The sequence below is a fragment of the Lithobates pipiens genome, unplaced genomic scaffold (assembly GCF_037356315.1).
Source record: "Lithobates pipiens isolate NorthernLeopardFrog02 unplaced genomic scaffold, aLitPip1_a1.2 Scaffold_28, whole genome shotgun sequence".
Classification (NCBI taxonomy): Eukaryota; Metazoa; Chordata; class Amphibia; order Anura; family Ranidae; genus Lithobates; species Lithobates pipiens.
The window spans coordinates 147661949-147681109 of NW_027507789.1; the positions used below are offsets into that span (position 1 = coordinate 147661949).

At 45.4% G+C, this 19161-nt stretch overlaps 1 protein-coding gene across 2 annotated transcripts in view; it reads left to right on the forward strand.

The window, feature by feature from the left end:
* The window catches only part of UNK (unk zinc finger), a 106760-nt gene extending 88785 nt beyond the window's left edge, over positions 1-17975 (forward strand). For both annotated transcript variants that reach the window (XM_077459684.1, XM_077459686.1), the window contains 2 exons: positions 3678-3935; positions 15411-17975. In XM_077459684.1, coding sequence (XP_077315810.1) covers positions 3678-3935; positions 15411-15569 — 417 coding nt within the window. In that variant the 3' untranslated portion in view covers positions 15570-17975. The remainder of the gene's footprint in view (positions 1-3677; positions 3936-15410) is intronic.
* The last annotated feature ends 1186 nt before the right edge of the window (positions 17976-19161 follow it).

Below are 19161 nucleotides of genomic sequence, written 5' to 3' on the forward strand. Positions count from 1 at the left end.
GGGGGGTCGCCTTCGGGAGTTTGCAGCTCGGTGGACTTCCCTACTGTCCAACCAATGGGTCTGCGAACTGGTTTCATCGGGATACAAGATAGAGTTTCTTTCTTGTCCACCAAACAGATTCTTTCCCTCCAACCTTCATCTGCTTCACCAAGGTGTTAGCCCCAATTTTGGCATTGTTAAGGCAACGTGGGATCGCAATTGTGGGTTACCTGGACAACCTCCTTCTGAGGACAGCTTCCACTTCAGAAATAAGGGAGGATGTGGCGATCACCATGCAAACTCTCCGGGAATTTGGTTGGGTACTGAACCTAAAAAAGTTGGTGTTGGTGCCGACTCAATGCCTGGAGTACCTGGGCTTACTGCTGGACTCCTCAGAAGTGAGTCTTTCTTCCTTCAGACAAGCTGCAGACTCTTCAAGCTGCGGTGAGGTTCTAGGTGAACCGCAGGTTGTCGTCTCTGCGTTTCTGCATGCGCATTCTGGGCCTCATGGTAGCCACTTTCGAGGCAGTACCGTACACTCAATTTCACACACGAGTCTTACAGAAAGATTTTGTCAAAATGGGACAAATCTCCGTTATCCCTTGATTGTCAAATTTGGGTGAGCCAGTTAGTCAGGGATTCCCTGCTCTGGTGGCTGAGGTCTCCGGCCCTTCGGTCCAGGAAATCGTTCCTTCCTCTCCATTGGACGGTAATCACAACGGACGCCAGCCTGACCAGTTGGGGGGGGAGTTTGGGGCGTATAGTTGGCCCAGGGGCGTTGGACGCGGGAGGAATCCCACCTGCCAATCAATGTGCTTGAGCTTTGGGTGATCAGGCGCTGCCTCTCCACATAGTCAAAGAGGCTGCAGGGGTGTCCGGTCTGGATCCAGTCGGACAACACCATGGCGGTGGCATATGTCAACCATCAAGGAGGAACAAGGAGCTCGGCTGCAGCACGGGAGGTCACTTACATCCTACAGTGGGCAGAGCGGCACATGCCGGCCTTATCGGCTGAATACATTCCGGGCGTAGAAAACTGGCAAGCGGACTACCTGAGTTGTCAGATGCTGAACCAAGGGGAATGGTCGTTGCATCCGGATGTATTCCAGCTCATTTGCCTGTGGTGGGACACACCAGATGTGGATCTCTTGGCCTCTAGGCTCAATTGGAAGGTGCATAGGTTTGTGTCCAGGACAAGAGACCCCTGGGTGGACGCGTCGGATGCATTGGTGGCTCCATGGGGCATTATCGGCTAAATTATGCCTTACCCCCACTAAAGCTCCTGTCACGCCTGCTACGCAGAGTGGAGGCCGAGGAGATTCCGGTGATTCTGATTGCCTTGGATTGGCCTTGGCGTCCTTGGTACGCCGACCTAGTACGACTGGTGGTGGATGTTCCTTGGCGGCTGCCGATGCGAGAGGACCTTCTATCGCAAGGTCCGATACTTCATCCTGCTTTACCTTTGCTGGTTTTAACGGCATGGCTGTTGAAAGGGCACAGAAGTCATCTTCGCGGAAGATTTATCAATGTACGTTGAAGGCCTACATCTCCATGTGTGAGGAGATGGGGTAACGTCCGCGCACATACTCAGTTTCCAGGATCCTGCTGTTTTTGCAGCGAGGAGTGGATCAGAAACTTGCCTTAAGCACCATCAAGGGGCAGATATCAGCCTTGGCTGTTTTCTTTCAACGTCCCTTGTCGACTCACTCATTGGTGAGTACATTTGTGCAAGAGGTTCGACACGTAGCTCCTCTGGTTCGACCACCGCTGCCTCCATGGGATCTGAATCTGGTGCTATCAGTTCTTCAGAAACTGCCATTTGAAAATATTAGGGAGATTCCCTTGTTGACTTTCTGAGAAAGTAGTCTTTTTAGCGGCAATTACATCTGCCAGGAGAGTTTCTAAATTGGCGGCTTTGTAGTGCAAGTCTCCCTACCTGGTTCTCCACAAGGATAAGGCGGTGCTATGTCCCAGCTCTCTTTTCTTCCGAAGGGGGTTTCGGCTTTTCATCTAAATGAGGACATCGTGCTGCCATCCCTATGTCCTAAGCCGACACATCCGAAGGAAGTTGCCTTACATTCCCTGGATGTGGTCTGGGTTTTATGGGTGTATCTGTCTGCCATGGCTCCTTTCCAGAGGTCAGACTCTGTTTGTCTCAGTGGCTGGTCCGAAAAATGGTCTGGCGGTCTCGTTGACCACCATTTCTCGGTGGATCAGACAGATCATGGTTCAGGCTTATGCCTTAAAGGGGCGGGTGCCACGGCACATTCCACCAGGGTGATTGGAACCTCCTGGGCTTTCCGACATCAAGCGCGTGTGTAAGGTGGAGACTTGGTCGACCGTTCACACTTTCACAAAATTTTACAAAGTTGATGTGAGCGCATCTTCGGATGCTTGCTTTGGCCGCAAGGTTTTGCAGGTGGCTGTGTAAGGTAGCAATTCACACTTTCATTTTTAAGTTACAAGGTTGCTGTGAACGCATCTTCGGATGCATAAGTTGGCCACAGGTTTTGCTGGCAGCCGTTTAAGTTGGCATCTCCTCTGTTGCAGAGTTCCTCTTTGTTGTGGGTGAAGTTATTTATTGCTGTTTCCACCCCTCGTTTTTTGACACTGCTTGGGGACGTCCCTAAGTTCAAGGTTTTGTTGTTTTTACATGTTCTGCCTAGTCCTCTCCTGAAGGTGGCGATGTAACCCTAAGGTCAAGATTTAAAGAAGCTGTGTCCATCAATGAACTTCAGAGAAAAGGATTTTACGGTGAGTAAATCCTATTTTTGCCTTTTTAAAGTGGTTGTAAACCCCCAATTGTCACTTTTACCTATAGGTAACCTGTAGATAGTGGAAATATCTCTTAAACATGTGCCATTTAGGAGATTTTTACCTTTTAAGAAACAGACCTGTGCAGAAACGGACCTCTGTGCCGTTTCTGCACTCGCAAGTGCTGTGACTGATGGCTCCCATGCGCAGAAGTGACGTCACGCGGCTCCGGACAGTCACAGAGACGGAGTCTGCAGCCCCGAAAGGAAGAGGGACAAAGATGTAGTGGTCACCGGTGGGGAAAGTGGCTTTCGATTGCAGGTAAGTGGCACATATATGATTCAAACTAGCCCATTATGGTATTACTTTGCAGGGGGAAAAAGAGGAAGTAAAACCCATCAGGGTTTACTTACTCTTTAAGCCCTTAACACACGGGCCAGGATATCGGGTGGTATCGGATGGTTCAGTACAAACTGTCCGACATTCGGCCCGTATGTACAGCCGGCTTCTGTTGAATGGGCATGACCAAATGAGGTCTGCTGATCGCCATCTAATCAGCTCCAATGGCTAAGAGTGCTGACCGGAGTGTTCTGGCAATGGGGGGGGGAGGGGGGTCACCCCTATCAGAACACAATAGCACAGCAGGAGATATCCTCCTGAGCTCTTGAGTTTTTTTTGTTCAGTCAGCTGGGTTGAATGAAAAAAATAAACTGCTAGGGTATACCAGGCTTTAAGCAATTTAGCAAAGTCCAAAACCTGTTAAAGCCCATGACTACACAACGAAAGAGGAGCAGCACACTCATATTTATCTCACTTCTCTCCTTACCATGTTCACTTTGTATCTTTTCCAATATCTGCCTGGAGTTAAGACTGAAATCATTTATAATAAGAATGCAGACTTCTGTCCTTTTTATTGGTTCAGTTATCTTTTTCTCTCTCATCAGGCCTGTGATGCCTGGAAGAAAGAGGCAGAGGAAGCAAATGAGCGGGCAACAGCAGCTAGCATGGAATGTGAACTGGCGCGGGAGCAGAGAGATGCCCTGGAACAACAAGTGAAGAAACTGCAGGAAGAGCTGGAAAGAATTCCTGGAACACAAGATTCTAAATTACTTAGCTCTGTTTCTGAATTAGAAACTCTGCCGTTTGCCACGTTATATAGCATTCAGCAGCAGCTACATGCCAGCTTGGAAAGAGTTGAAAAGGTTAGTATGAAGGAGCGGGTGCATGAAAGGGAAAATGTTTGGTCATATATAAATGTATGATGTCTCATTCACACGCAAGCCTGTCGCCACCTAAAAGAAATGTAAAGAATTGTTGCAGAGGCACTGATCTTCCCAGTTTTGAAGAGATGTTGCTGGCTTAGGAATCCACTTCTTTGTGTAGAGTGCTTGGTCCTCCACTGTTGTTCTGTCTGCTAGGCACTGCTTGTCCTGTAGAGACGTAGGGCCACAGAATGAGACTGCAGAGGCGGGCCATGTAGTCAAGGACCACCAGAAGAGTGAGTTGCAGAAGATTCTTCAGCCAGCTATATCTCAAGGAAACAACGCAGGCTAGCAAAGTGGGCAGCAGAGCAGGTAATTAGTATGGTCCTAGGCACCAGTTTCCTTTATGTGGTTACAGGGTGATTGCAAAGTGCACACTGTTAAGAGACCCTGTCTCCATACTATTATTATCAGCAACAACTATTCCATAAGATTATATGTCAAATTACCTAATTGTGTGCAACTAACCTCCCTGTAGTTATTGATATTACCATATTAAACAGGCCTAAAACTGCTTCTGGGCGCTGCCATGTTGGATGTTACATCAGCAGACCCAGGGGTCACTCAGGCGATACTCTGTAGTATTTCCCTGATATGTTTGAGGCTCGCTAAAAATCATTTTATTTATCTGATAATAAGGCAGAGAGGCTGATAGGAGTCCACAAACGGCAGAGCCCTGAATTCTGCCAGCAGTGACACCTCCAATCTGCACGTGTTACAATCAGACCCTTCATTGTTTACATTTTATGTATACAAAATAAGAGGTCTAATGACAGGGTCTCTTTAAAGGCCCTTAATGCTTCTCTCTCTCTTTGCCTCTGTTGTAAGGAAAAGGATGCACATACATTTGTATTTTAACTGATGTGAGTGCATGTAAATTGCTTTATATGCTTGTAAACTAATTATGTGTTACTAAAAAGTTCAAATTTACTAGAACTGATTTGTAGCTCGTTTACACTTGCTTCAAAACAAGGCTTTGGACCTGCTTTGTTAAAACTCTCTGAACACCAGTCAAAGCTCCTGTCACAAAAAAAAAAAAAAAAAAAGGTTAGCTTACGGTCCTGTTTACACCTTGCTTTTGCTTTGCTAAAAAATTATAGTCCATGTTGCTTTAGTGGTGCTTCAAGGCGTCTTTAAAGCCTCCATAGAAATCTGTGACAAAGCTCGCTAGAAGCACCTAAAGCTTTTGAGAGGCTTTAGTTCAGCTTTAGCTTTGCTTTGTTTTGGAGAAATTGCAGGTATGAGATATCAGCACGCACACAGGGCATCTGCCAAGCTTCATTAAAGCTTCAAAAAAGCACCACGAAGCATCATCGAAGCACCCCGAAGCATCAAAAACACATCAAAAAAGCATGTAGAAGCGGTAGGCTCATTAATGTGTGTTGAATTCAAAGCAAGTGTAAATGAACCCTAAAGTTCTTTGGTTTGCTGTGAGCAGGCAGGTTTTTTTTATTGCAGAAGAGACATTTTCTGCAATAAAATACACCTACCTTCCTGTTCGTAGCCTTATCCAGCAAGTAAACTGAGCTGTGCATGCACACCTCAGCTTACAGCGACTAGCCCGATCCCTGTGTGCCAGAATGACTGCCTTCTAAGCATGCCCAGGAGTGACGTCATCCTATGCTGGCCAATGAAGATGGTAAAAAAACTGGCACAGAGAAGAAGGCGCTGGCGAGGGATGGGGATTTTTCGAGGGAAGGTGAGTATGCCTTTAGTGAACATATTAGCTGCTTTTTCAACATGTTGAGAAGTAAATTTTTGTGAATGAAGCCTTGGGTTTCTATGTTATTCTGCCTTAAAAGGGGCCCAGACACCAATGTATTTTAAGCTGTAGTAGATGTAGCTGTGCTCTGACTCATATGATGACTGCTAGTTCCAGGGCAGTGACTCGGTCAACAGGCTTAGCTCCTCTGACCCAGAACTACCATACAGCACATGATTAAGGAAATTGCAGCTTCCATCAGAACCTAAATCCAGAGGTGGCTTTCTTCATGAGGAAATCCATTTAAACTTAAAAAAATAAAAATAAATACTTTCAGACAAACTCTATTTTATATTAAATGTTTATCAATGCACCAATAATGTACAAATACAAAGAAAAAAGTATAGATGGAGGAGTCTTGAAATGATAAAATATCATCAAAATATGGATCACAAGCGCATTTGACAGTATCATATGTAGGGCATAGTGTGAGAAAACAGGGTTGTTTTTTTCTTTTTTTGAGAGATGTTGACCCTTATCTTTGACATCACTTACCAAGCGGGCTTTTTCTGCCACTTTTTGTTTAAATCAGTATTTTTAGGAAGAAAATTACTTAGAACTCCCAACATTACTTTTCTTTTTTAGCAGAGACCGTAGGGAATAAAATGGCAATTGTTGCAAATTTTTTTTATGTCACATGCTATTTGCTCAGCAGTTTTTCAAATGCATTTTTTGGGGAAAAAATACACTTTAATGAATTAGAAAAAAAACAAAACACAATATTTACCCCAATTTTTTTGTAAAATGTGAAAGATGATGTTGCACCGAGTAGATAGATACCTAACATGTCACCCTTTAAAATGATGCATGCTCGTGGAATGGCGACAAACCATGGTACTTAAAAATCTCCTTAGGGGATGCTTTAAATGCCTTTACAGGATAACCTGTTTAGAGTTACTAAGGAGGTCTAGCACTAGAATTACATATGGGGTTTGCGAGCACAGAGGGATGGGGGTGCGTTAATTTTTTTATTTTATTTTTTCTTATTTTTATTTTTTTTCATTTTTACACTGTCCCTTTTTAATATTTTTTTCCTCACTTTTATTCCTATTACAAGGAATGTAAACATCCCTTGTAATAGAAATAAAGATGACAGGTTCTCTTTATGGAGAGATCATGGGTCAAAAAAAAAATTGATCTTTTGCCTAAAAAAATGTATTTACTTTCAGCTTGGACCGGAAGTGACGCATGATGTCGCTCTGGTCCTCCAAGGCCATAGAGTCGATCAAAGAGTATTTACTCATTGAGCGCCTATGCGAGCAGCCATAATCCTCTTAAACCACTTGCAAACTGCAGCGTGTATATATGTATTGCAATGGGCAAGTGATTAAGGAGGAACTAAACTTTGGCAGCTGTGCAAAATAAAAATAAAAAATAAAAACAGGTAGAGACCAAAAGGCTAGCCACCTGTGTTGCCTGTGGTCTCCCTGCAGCTGACGTAGCAAGTCTTGTTCTGCACCTTGTATGGTGGTGATCATCTTGGTAGAGGCAGGGCTTTGCTTCCTCTTCCTAGTTGGGAGAATACACTGCAGATATACAGCTATGAGGCTATGGGCACAAGATTGCCTAGGCACACTCACAGACTAGGAAGTACACTGCTTTTTTTTCAGATGCAATTGAAGGGAAAATGTTGAGTACTGCTTAGGCATAATTGAAATTTCGAAATTTTCTAACACAGAAACCAATTACATTTAGCCTCCTTGTAATTCCGCGTATACATGATCGGAATTCTCATCGGAAAAAGCCCTGATGGTTTTCCCGATGGAATTCCAACGGAACTCCACTCAAGCTGTCTTGCCTACACACGGTCACACCAAATTCCGATCGTCTATAACGCGGTGACGTTAACACGTACGACGGGACTAGAAAAAGGAAGTTCAATAGCCAGTAGCCAATAGCTTCTGTCTGGTAGGTGAATCTGAGAATGCGTGATTTTTGGCATGTCGGAATTGCATACACACGATCAGAATTTCAATCAATTTTTGGCTGGCGGGAATTCACTCAGCTAAATTCCGATGGAGCATACACACGGTCGCATTTTCCGATGAAAAGCTCTCATCTGTCTTTTTCTGGCCGGAATTCCAATCGTGTGTACGCGTAGACTTGGCCCATGGCCCAGCCAGTATAAAAATTCTTATGTTTTGTGAATGGGTGTTAGGTTCAATCTACTATCTTCTCTGGCATGTATTATGCGCTGTAGTTAAAGGTAAAACGTTCTAGAATGACTTGCATTGTGCTAGTTTGCCATCATCTCTGGCCTCCCCAGTGGACAGGCCAATGTGACTGAAGTTATGAGCACAACTGTTCTATCACCCTTCTGGGTCACATGCTCCTCCATACCACAAAGTACCAGGTAGTGTTAGTGGGATCTTTTCCCCACACCCGTTGTCACAATTTGAAAACAGTGTAAGGCTCCAGCACAATTTCCTGTGAATGAATAGGACAAGGTTTCAGCGGACAGTTTTACGGAATTTCCGAAAAACCTTGTCCGTCCAACTGTCCGCTGAAACTGTCCGCTGAAAGCCCACACACGAGCGGACTGTCCGCCCAAACACTGTCCGCTCGTGTGTAGGCTTGTTCGTCAAACAAAGTTGCGCGCATGCTCAGAAAGGATTTTCACGGCGAAAGCTATAATGCAGTGTATAGGACGTCGTATTTTTCGTCCCGTCGTACGTGCCGTTCACGTCATCGCGCACGGTTTCAGCAAACTGTTCGTCCGTTGTGTGTGGCCATGTCCGTCCATGCTAAGTTTGAGCGGACTGTTTGCCGAAACTGTTGGACGGACAAAGTTGGGCGAACAGTCCGCGCGTGTGTACGCGGCCTAAGGCCGCGTACACACGCGCGGACTGTTCGCCCAACCTTGTTCGGCAAACAGTTTGTCAAACAGTCCGCTCAAAATTTGCATGAGCGGACTTGCCCACACACGAGCGGACTGTTTGACGAACAAGGTTGGGCAAACAGTTCGCTCAACTTTTGAAATGAACGGACTCGCCCACGTAAGGAGGAGGCAAATCCGCCCACTTCGAGCGCGTGTACAGGTAGGCGGGGCCCGCGAAGGAGACGTCGCGGGCTCCGCCGCCTGGAATGGGCTTAAAGGGGAACCCCAACGCCGAAAAAAATCGGCGTGGGGGTTCCCCCCAAGTCCACACCAGACCCTTGTCCGAGCACGCTACCCGGCCGGCCAGGAAAGGGGGGCGAGCGAGCGCGCCCCCCCTCCTGAGCCGTACCAGGCCGCGTGCCCTCAACATGGGGGGGTGCCTTTGGGAAGGGGGGCCGCGCGGCCCCCCCCACCCCAAAGCACCTTGTCCCCATGTTGATGAGGACAAGGGCCTCTTCCCGACAACCCTGGCCGTTGGTTGTCGGGGTCTGCGGGCGGGGGGCTTATCGGAATCCGGGAGGCCCCCTTTAAGAAGGGGGCCCCCGGATACCGGCCCCCCACCCTATATGAATGAGTATGGGGTACAATGTACCCCTACCCATTCACCTGTGAAATAAAGTACAAATAAAAACACAACACAGGGGGAAAAAATATTTTATTGCACAGCCGGGGGTCTTCCGTCTTCGGGGGTCTTCTCGCCGGACTCCTCCGCTATGTGTGTGTAGCTCTTTTGCCAGCGGAGGAGTCCGGCTTTCTTCCTCCCCGCCGCCGGCCTCTTCTCCCGACTTCGGGGGTCTTGTCCCCCTCTTCGGTTCTTCTGCCGGGCCACCGCGCCTGGTCCGGTGGCCCGGTCTTCTGTCGCCGTCTTCCGTTCTTCTGTCGCCGCCTTCGGTTCTTCTGCCGGGCCACCGCGCCTTCTTGTAGCTCTTTTACAGGCGGTGGCCCGGTCTTCTGTCGCCGTCGCCGCCTTCCGTTCGTGTTCTTCTTCTTCTTCCAGGAGATGTTGACACGTCGCTCCCTCCGGCCGGAATGCCAGAGCCGCCCTGCGTTGCCACTTATATAGTGACAATGGGGCGGGGTCACATGGTATATGTCACATGGGTTGGTCACATGGGTTGATGTCAATGTGACATCAACCCATGTGACCAACCCATGTGACATATACCATGTGTGACATCAACCCATGTGACCAACCCATGTGACATATACCATGTGACCCCGCCCCATTGTCACTATATAAGTGGCAACGCAGGGCGGCTCTGGCATTCCGGCCGGAGGGAGCGACGTGTCAACATCTCCTGGAAGAAGAACAAGAAGAAGAACACGAACGGAAGGCGGCGACGGCGACAGAAGACCGGGCCACCGCCTGTAAAAGAGCTACAAGAAGGCGCGGTGGCCCGGCAGAAGAACCGAAGAGGGGGACAAGACCCCCGAAGTCGGGAGAAGAGGCCGGCGGCGGGGAGGAAGAAAGCCGGACTCCTCCGCTGGCAAAAGAGCTACACACACATAGCGGAGGAGTCCGGCGAGAAGACCCCCGAAGACGGAAGACCCCCGGCTGTGCAATAAAATATTTTTTCCCCCTGTGTTGTGTTTTTATTTGTACTTTATTTCACAGGTGAATGGGTAGGGGTACATTGTACCCCATACTCATTCACATAGGGTGGGGGGCCGGTATCCGGGGGCCCCCTTCTTAAAGGGGGCCTCCCGGATTCCGATAAGCCCCCCGCCCGCAGACCCCGACAACCAACGGCCAGGGTTGTCGGGAAGAGGCCCTTGTCCTCATCAACATGGGGACAAGGTGCTTTGGGGTGGGGGGGGCCGCGCGGCCCCCCTTCCCCAAGGCACCCCCCCATGTTGAGGGCACGCGGCCTGGTACGGCTCAGGAGGGGGGGCGCGCTCGCTCGCCCCCCTTTCCTGGCCGGCCGGGTAGCGTGCTCGGACAAGGGTCTGGTGTGGACTTTGGGGGAACCCCCACGCCGATTTTTTTCGGCGTTGGGGTTCCCCTTTAAGCCCATTCCAGGCGGCGGAGCCCGCGACGTCTCCTTCGCGGGCCCCGCCTACCTGTACACGCGCTCGAAGTGGGCGGACTTTCCGAGCGGGAACAGTCCGCTCATTTCGAAAGTACAGCGGACAAGCCCACACACGGGCGGACTGTTCGCTCAAACACAGTTTCAGCGGACAGTTTTTCGGAATTTCCGAAAGACTTTGTCCGTCAAACTGTCCGCTGAAACTGTCCGCTGAAAGCCCACACACGAGCGGACTGTCCGCCCAAACACTGTTCAGCGGACAAGGTTGGGCGAACAGTCCGCCCGTGTGTACGCGGCCTAAGAGTCTGCAGTATCCTGGCATTGCATCCATGATCTGCTGATTGGGGAAGCAATGCTCTGAAGGCTCCTTATAAAAAAAATAATAAATGCACTTTTTTTTTTTTTACCTGCAAAAATATGTACATTTATTATAATTTTTTTCAAAAAGTGAAATTTAGCCTTTAATATCTAACTTTAATGACTCAAATGGAAATAATACTTGTTTAAGACCCTGCTAGTTTTCAAACTCCTATTTCTGTGTATGCTTTTCATTTTAATATGTACATGATGCCATCTATATTTGGTTATTGCATATGCAGGCTTTTCTTAGTTGCACAGAGGTTGTGCTTTACTCTTTTTTTTTTTTTTTCCCTGGTTATTGCAGTCTACCTGTCAGGTCTAACTAATTTTATCTCTGCAGATGTTATTTAGTGAAGCTGAGTATTTTAGTCTATACAGACAGAATCTGCACCTTTTTATGTCCCATAAAGTCATGGAAATAACCACTGCTTTGTTAAAAAAGTGAAACTTACACCAAGAATTATGTGCAGGTAAAAATTAAAGTAATATATTAAAGCTGAACTCCAGGCAAACCTCTAAATGCACAGATGAAATGCATATAAGGGAGCTGATTAACTGCCAATGATTTGCATGTACGAGTCCTGAGGCTTACCCAGCCCCATCACACAACACACCCAGGTTGGTGACATCACTTTCAGTTAGGGAATACAGTGGGGTCCACTATCATCCCCAGCCCCCTGAGTGGGAAGCAAAAGCGCATGAGCAGTCTAATAAAATTGTTCCTTTGTCCAAACTGCCCATCCATAGCCCTCTGAGTGGACAGTAAAAGCGCATCGGCAGTCTAATGAGATTGTTCCTCTGCCCATCCCTAGCCCTCTGAGTGGACAGTAAGCATCAGCAGTCTGATGTATTCATCCTTCTACCCAATCTGCTCATCCCCAGCCTTCTAACTGGGCAGTAAAAGAGCATCCATAGTCTGATGAGATCATCCATATACCCAATCTGCTCTCTCCTTCTATCAGATCCTTGGTAACATATTTGCATACAGCACACCTGATTGACTCCCAATCCTTTCCCTCCATCTCCTAGTCTCAGCTTCGCTGTATAGCAGATTTGCAAAAGACTAATACCACTTCAAGTTCAGGTACTTACTCTAGTTGTTTTTTTAAATACATGTAATGAGCTGCACTCATTTGTGTCTTTTATATCTGCCTGGAATTCAGATTTAAATATGTGCTTACTGAAAGACATTCTAGTTTCCCTATAAACCATGTCCTTGTGTTCTGTCTTGTATTTTTTTACAGTAAAAGTTTAGTTTTACCTGCTGTACAAAGTTTTTCCGGGAGGTGGCTGTTGAGCAGAATTTTCGCTGTCCTCCATTTACAAGTATCTGGTAATCTTTGATGTGTCCATATTGCAGAGTTCCGTCACTTGATTCACTTATGGATTGTAGGGCCCTCTTCAGAATAAGCAGGCAGAAGTTGAAATTGTTAAACGGGGGCTATTCAATTTGCCTTTCCTTTCTACCTCTTGTACAATTGCACAATTTATTTTGCTTTATTTTCTCTGTTGTAGACCCAGAGCCAAGTGCATGAAACACTAAAACATTTCTCAGCATAACTAAAGGGGGACAATATTAATAGTGTGGTTAAAAGTATGTGGACATCCCTAAATAATATTGAGTTAGATGTTTTCAGTAAAAGCTTTAGCTTTTTAGACAATTGTGGCAAGAGTTTGGGGAATGTCCCTTTAATTCCAACATGACAGTGCCTCTGTGTACAAAGTCAGGTCCGTAAAGACATTGGGGTTAATTTACTAAAATTGGAGAGTGCAAAATATGGTACAGTTCTCCATGGTAGCCAATCGGCTTCTAACTTCAGCTTCTTCAATTAAGCTTTGATAGAAAACCTGGAAGCTGATTGTTTTATATGTAGAGCTGCACCAGCTTTTGCACTCTCCAGTTTAACTAAATCAACCTCTTTGTTTAAAGCTTATGCTGTGGAGGAACATGGTTGGCCTGTACAGTCTCCTGACCTTAACCTTATTGAAGCCCTCTGTAAATTTGTAATGCTGATTAGCAGCTGCAGTGTGTATGGCAGAAGTGCCCAACCTTTTGAAGTGCAAGGGCAACGTAAGCAGCTTGGTAACCGGTCATGGGCTACAATGAGCGGAGTGGGCGGATGACAGGTCTGTGCCCACTCTGAATTGCAGTTTGAACACGGACACATCCCACTCTACCCTTTGGGCCCTCTGATTCGCCCAGATAGAAGGGAATGGATCTCCTTCAGTTTTTTTTTAACAGATTGGATTGGAGGTAGACGGGTGTAAATGGACACAAGTCTGTTTTCGTTTGTCACTCTATAGAGGTGAATGGAGGATCTGATTATGTTCTGCAAGCGTGGTGCATTTTTTAAAAGTGCACCAAAGGTAATAACAGAAGTCTATGTCTCAGTGCAGGTAACCTGCAGGTGCACCGCACCTGCAAATAAGTTTGAAATCTGCCTAGTAACCACTGCAGAACAGATATGCCCATACATAAATACACTGTAAGTTAAAGTGGAGTGCAACCAAATTTTTATTTTTATTTTTAAAGTCAGCAGCTACAAATACTGCAGCTGCTGACTTTTAAAATGTGGACACTTACCTGTCCAGGGCGCCCATGATGTTGGCACCTGAAGCCCTTTATCTGACCCTCTGCTCTCAGGTGGAGGCACCGCCATCTTCGGTAAGGGAATCGGGAAGACTGATTCCCTACTGCGTATGTGAGAGTCACGCTGCGCAATCCCACTGGTCCCTGCTGTCTTCTGGGACCTGTGTGTCTCTCAGAAGACACCGGGGGGGGGGGGGGGGGTGGAGGAGGCGCCGGATATGCCATAGATATCTGTGGATACTGCTGCTATCTATGTCTGGAAGTTGGAGCAGGATTCTGAAAAGTGGAAGTTCCACTTTTGGGTGGAACGCTGCTTTAAAGTAATAAACTTGCCTTTAATAACAGTCTTCCATTCAGGTATTGCCAGACGTGGCAGAGTGCACATGGTATTACTCCACCTGTGACAGGAGACGGCACTATACAGGAAGCATTGGCTTCTGTGGCTCTGCTGCCTCTGCAGCTGTGCTTCCTCTACCACCGGCCTCATTTACAACACTGATACTCTGGAATGGGCAATATGGGTTTGCTAACCCACCTTCCCAGAGCAGGAGGTCGCAGGCTACATCAGGGCACCGCAGGCCACATGTGGCCCCTGGGCCACTGGGGTAATCTATACCGCATCTTAATCTGTTGAGCAAAAAAGTAAAAAAAAAAAACTTTGAGTGAAAAACTCATAAAACACTTAACTTTCTCCCAGCTTCAATACTGCAGATCCTGGGGGAATGCTAAGTACCCAAATTTAGAACTAGATCTTGCTACAGCACAGTGCATTGTAGACTTCTCATGAGGTTTGAGGTACTCGGCATTCTTTGATATCTTGCTGGAAAGATGGCAATGTCTTCCTTGTCTAGGGACCATGGGGGTAAGTGAAGTTTGTTAAAGTGGTTGTTAAGCCACTCTTAACATGCATGCACCATCAGCACTGTGATTTATTAAAAATAAATGCTGTAAATACCTAATTTCAGAGCTGAGATCATCGATTACATGACCGGCCAGCTCTCTCCTTTCCTCCTCTGACAGATGCAGCGGGAGGGGCCGAGATGCCACCGTTGACATCAGTCGGGAGGTGAGGAGGAGAGAGCCAGACTGCGATTGTGATTGCGGATCTTGGCTCTGAAATTAGTTATTTGCAGTATTTTGTTTTCTATAAATCACACACAGAGAGGGACACTAAAATAGGAGACAGTGCTGATGGTGCATACATGTTACAGTTATGCAAGCAGCGCGGGGGGGGGGGGGGGGGCGCGGCACTGTCATGAGCTGACAGGCGGGGAGGGGGGAAGAGGACACAGGAGCAGAGAGGAGACAGCAGGGCTACAGATGACGAAGGCATGTAAACTGACCACGGTGTCAGGGCTCAGCAGCCATGATACACTGTGGTCACTTTACAGTGGGGGGAGAGGAACTAGCAGGAACAGCCTGTTTTTTTTAGGTGTTACGGGGGGCCAAATGACACAGGACAAGCACTGTGTCATATAACATGCTTTAAAGGAGCAGGATCATTTTTTTGGGGGGGGGGGTAACTATTATAACCTTTTTGGTGCAAGTAATTAAAGGGGAGAGGGCCCTCATTGAAAAAGTGTGCCTTGATGTTTAGATACAAAGTCCACTTTAATGGCCATGTTTTTTAAATTGGATGTACCACAAGCTCATAACAAGGTCTCCATAAACATATGGCCATATAATATATTTTTCTTTTTTTGCCATTTTGCCTTTCCTTTATGATTTTATATAAATTGTATTTTACTATTGTTATGACCAAATTGTTCTCTCACAGTCTTTTATTATTTCCTTGTAGGCAATTTTTCAGCTCCAATCAGTAAAATGTCACAAGTGTCAGGACCAGAATAGAGCAATGCTACAGTGCCAACATGGCGTGCTTTGTGAAGTATGTGCTGCGGAGGATGGAGACTGCCCTAGCTGTCAGCTTAATATAAAACCCATTCTGCAGCCATGACCTCTGCAAGCCTGACTCCCAGGCTCCTCAAAACTCCTTTTTTTATATAAACTGCTATAAATCAATATATATTCATACAATGGAATCCTAGTGAAGCTGAGCACTTTTAAACAAAGAAAAAAAATGTCATTCCTTTGGAACTTGCCACAAAGCCTCAGAGTTTTTCTTCCTCTGAGAGACTCGGTATTCTATCATTTCTAGAACCTCCTATTAAGGATCACTTTCCAGATTACATATCTTGGCATAACGAAATGCAAGATTTCCTCTGTGACATATTTTATCGGGACCAAATAATGTCTGCTTTCCCACCTACAAGCTGCATCTTGATAAACTCTCCAAAAAATTTCCAAGGCGAGTCTGAAGCTGGTCATTATTGTGACATGCTGAATAAGGAACACAACACTTCCCGAAGACATTTGCTGAGTGACGATTCCTTGTAAACAGAATGGTGGTTGTAGATAGCACTTACCTGAGACCAGCCTTGAGTAAAGCAGTCTTGAACACAGCGGGGTTCTGCTTAAGCTCCCCCTCTTTAGAATGCCTGAAGAATTCTCTGTTTGTCATATGATATCAGGAATTAAAGCATTCTAACATAGGGTTAGAGATCAAGTTCTCATGTCTCACTTAGATAAAGGTATTCTATAAAAACTATTTGATTATTCATTCATGCAAGTAATCATTTCAGTATTGAGTGTCCGAAAAGGATTTTTCTTTTGCATTAACAGCCTAATTTCTTGCAATCAAAAACACAAAGGTATCCGTCTTTAATAGAACAATTACGTCTCTCTTCAGTGTTGACATTTAAAAAAAAAATAGTCATGGTTTTGGGCAGGGCTTAAAATGAGGCCTAAAGTTCTTCACTATGGAAAAAATGCCCACAGTTTAAGTATTGCAGCCTGCATGGCTATAAATTTAACAAAGGATACTGTCAAAGGATGTGTTTTCTTAGTTCCTTTTACCACAAGCTCTTTACATGTTATAGAAACCAACCAGTTCTTTTAAACCTCGTCGTCCTGCAGGTGTTTGAACTGTCTGTTTTAGAAGATGTTATTTATGTCCAAATAATGTTCAGATCCATCTCAATATCAGTTAAGAGCTATTACTCTTTCAGTTGGATTTGTTGTTAGGTAATAGAGTACTGCACGCATAGGTAATGATGGCGTGTATGCAACCGTGGTGCTAATATGTGAAAACAGGAAAGTACCTCCCTTGTGTTCAGTTTCCAGATGTGTGTTCAAAGACAAGCACAAGTGTCTGCATTAGGCCAAACTTTCACTTTTCCACCAGTTTTATACGTTAGCCCCAATATTCAGACTGTGGTATGAAGAAAGTGGAAGGCTATATGGCGGTATGCTCATAAGCAATTGATAAGTTACAACCATTGTTTATTCAAATGAAGTTGGAAAGGGGTTTATTACAAACAAATTGCATTTAATTCCCCCAAAAGTTTAACAGTATGATATTTTACGTTTGTTACCTTTACTAGTTTGGGAAAACTGGCTTGGTGCATTTATGACATTATCCTAAAATCTATTTAGAGTAAAAATTGGACTTAAAGTAAACTTGTGGCTAGGAAATGGACATTAAACTTTTATATACAGTATATTGTTAACTAGCAGTAAATGAGCTTTAAAACCAACTCTCACTGACCTCTGTAGATGCAGGTACTGTGTCGAAATTCATCCTCAAAGTTTACAACAAAAGTTAGGTTGCAGTGTTTACAACACCTGCTGTTTGTTTACATTAAAGAGATGGCAGACTGCAAAAAGGAAGCTAGGAGAGATGAGCTGCCATGTCAGTTCCTTTGAGAATGAATTACTCCACAGTGCATGAGCTACAGAAGTCAATGCAAACTTGTTTTAAAGCTTTTGTTTGTCCAGAATATGTTAACATTTATATGTCCATATTCTAGTCACAGTTTTACCTCAAGTACAAAATTGGTGCCGATGAATTTCTGAAAGGATTTACACATTCATTGGTTTTATTACTCAATGTTTATAAAATGTCCCCCAGTTTGCCGACTGATGTAGCAGAACCAAAAGTAAGCTTTCAGAAGTTTTAGTTAAATTGCCAACAGTGTTTTACAGGTGTTTGATGTTCCTGAATTCAGAAAATGGCAGTTCAGTGAGTTTTTTGTATGCTTTTTACTGCAGTCATTCTCATTGTTCCTAATGTCCTTTATAGCAATGTCCAGCCTCTACTGGACTAAAAACTAGTTCCTTTTGTCTTTTTTTTTTTTTTTTTTTTTTACACTGAGCTTGCCCAGTTGGGCATGGTCAAAAAAGAGTTGTATCAAAATCTTCACATGTGAAGTCTCCTTTTTTATATATTAAATAAATATATATGTGAAATGAATCAGCCTTTTTTGGAAATGTCAAAAATAAACTGTACTGAATCTGTTCTGAAGAGGAATAGTTTTTTCTACTATTTATGTTAGTAATAGTTTTTCATAGTTAAAGCGGAGTTCCACCCAAAAGTGAAACTTCCACTTATATGCTCCCCCCCCCCCGTGTCACATTTGGCAACTTTCGGGGGGGGGGGGGGGACCCGGTTTTTGACAAGTCCCCTTCCCCACTTCCAGGAGACGGGCCGAGGCCCGACCTCTCAGAAGTTTGCCTTCCCCACCACCAGGCCAATTAGAAAGCGCAGCGTGCTTCGCACATGCACAGTAGGGAACCAGCAGTGAAGCCAAAAGGATTCACTGCCTGGTTACCTTACCAGAAATGGCGGCGGCAGTACCCGGGAGTTGATCCAAAGACTGGCTTGGGGTGCCAACATTGCGGGCTCCCTGGACAGGTAAGTGCCCTAATATTAAAAGTGAGCAACTACAGTATTTGTAGCTGATGACTTTTCATTTTTTCACCCAGGCTGGACCTCCTCTTTAACCTCCTGTGTACAAATTTAGAATCTCTAGGTATAATGTTCTGCATTTAAAGGATAGCTTTAACCATAGAACATATATACGTACAGTGGCCGGGCTGGACAAGCGTCATTCTAGGAGGACGTACCCTCCCAGAACTGTGCTTCTTGCATGCCCCTGGGGGTGCACCAGACACAGCCGATCACTGATCTGATTACTGAGCAGCTGTGCTCCGTCCAGGTACCATGTGATTGCTGTGAATGCACACAGCAATCACATGTTCAATAGTAAACATTGCTGTAATTCACACAGCCATTGAGAACCACTGTAAAAACGGTGTTTCGTAACAGCAATCGCATTGTACAGGGCCAAGCCTAGCCTCCCTGTACCATGGGATAGCTGTAGCCAATCACAGTAGTTCTCAATGGCTGTATGAAAGCAGCTGAAAATTGTAAGAAATTATTGCTTATACAGCCATCAGGGCTGTATTAACAATTATAGTGCAAAAAAAAACCCAATCACTTTGGTAACACTGCACTGCTCTGGTAACAGGGTGTAAAAAAATTAATATTCAAATTGACTTCAAACCAGCATCAATTCTTCTAGGTACACTTGCATACAGTTTTTGAAGGAGCTCAGCAGGTAGGTTGTTCCAAACATCTTGGCGAACTAACCACATATCATCTGTCAATGTAGGCTGCCTCAAATCCTTCTGTCTATTCATGTAATCAA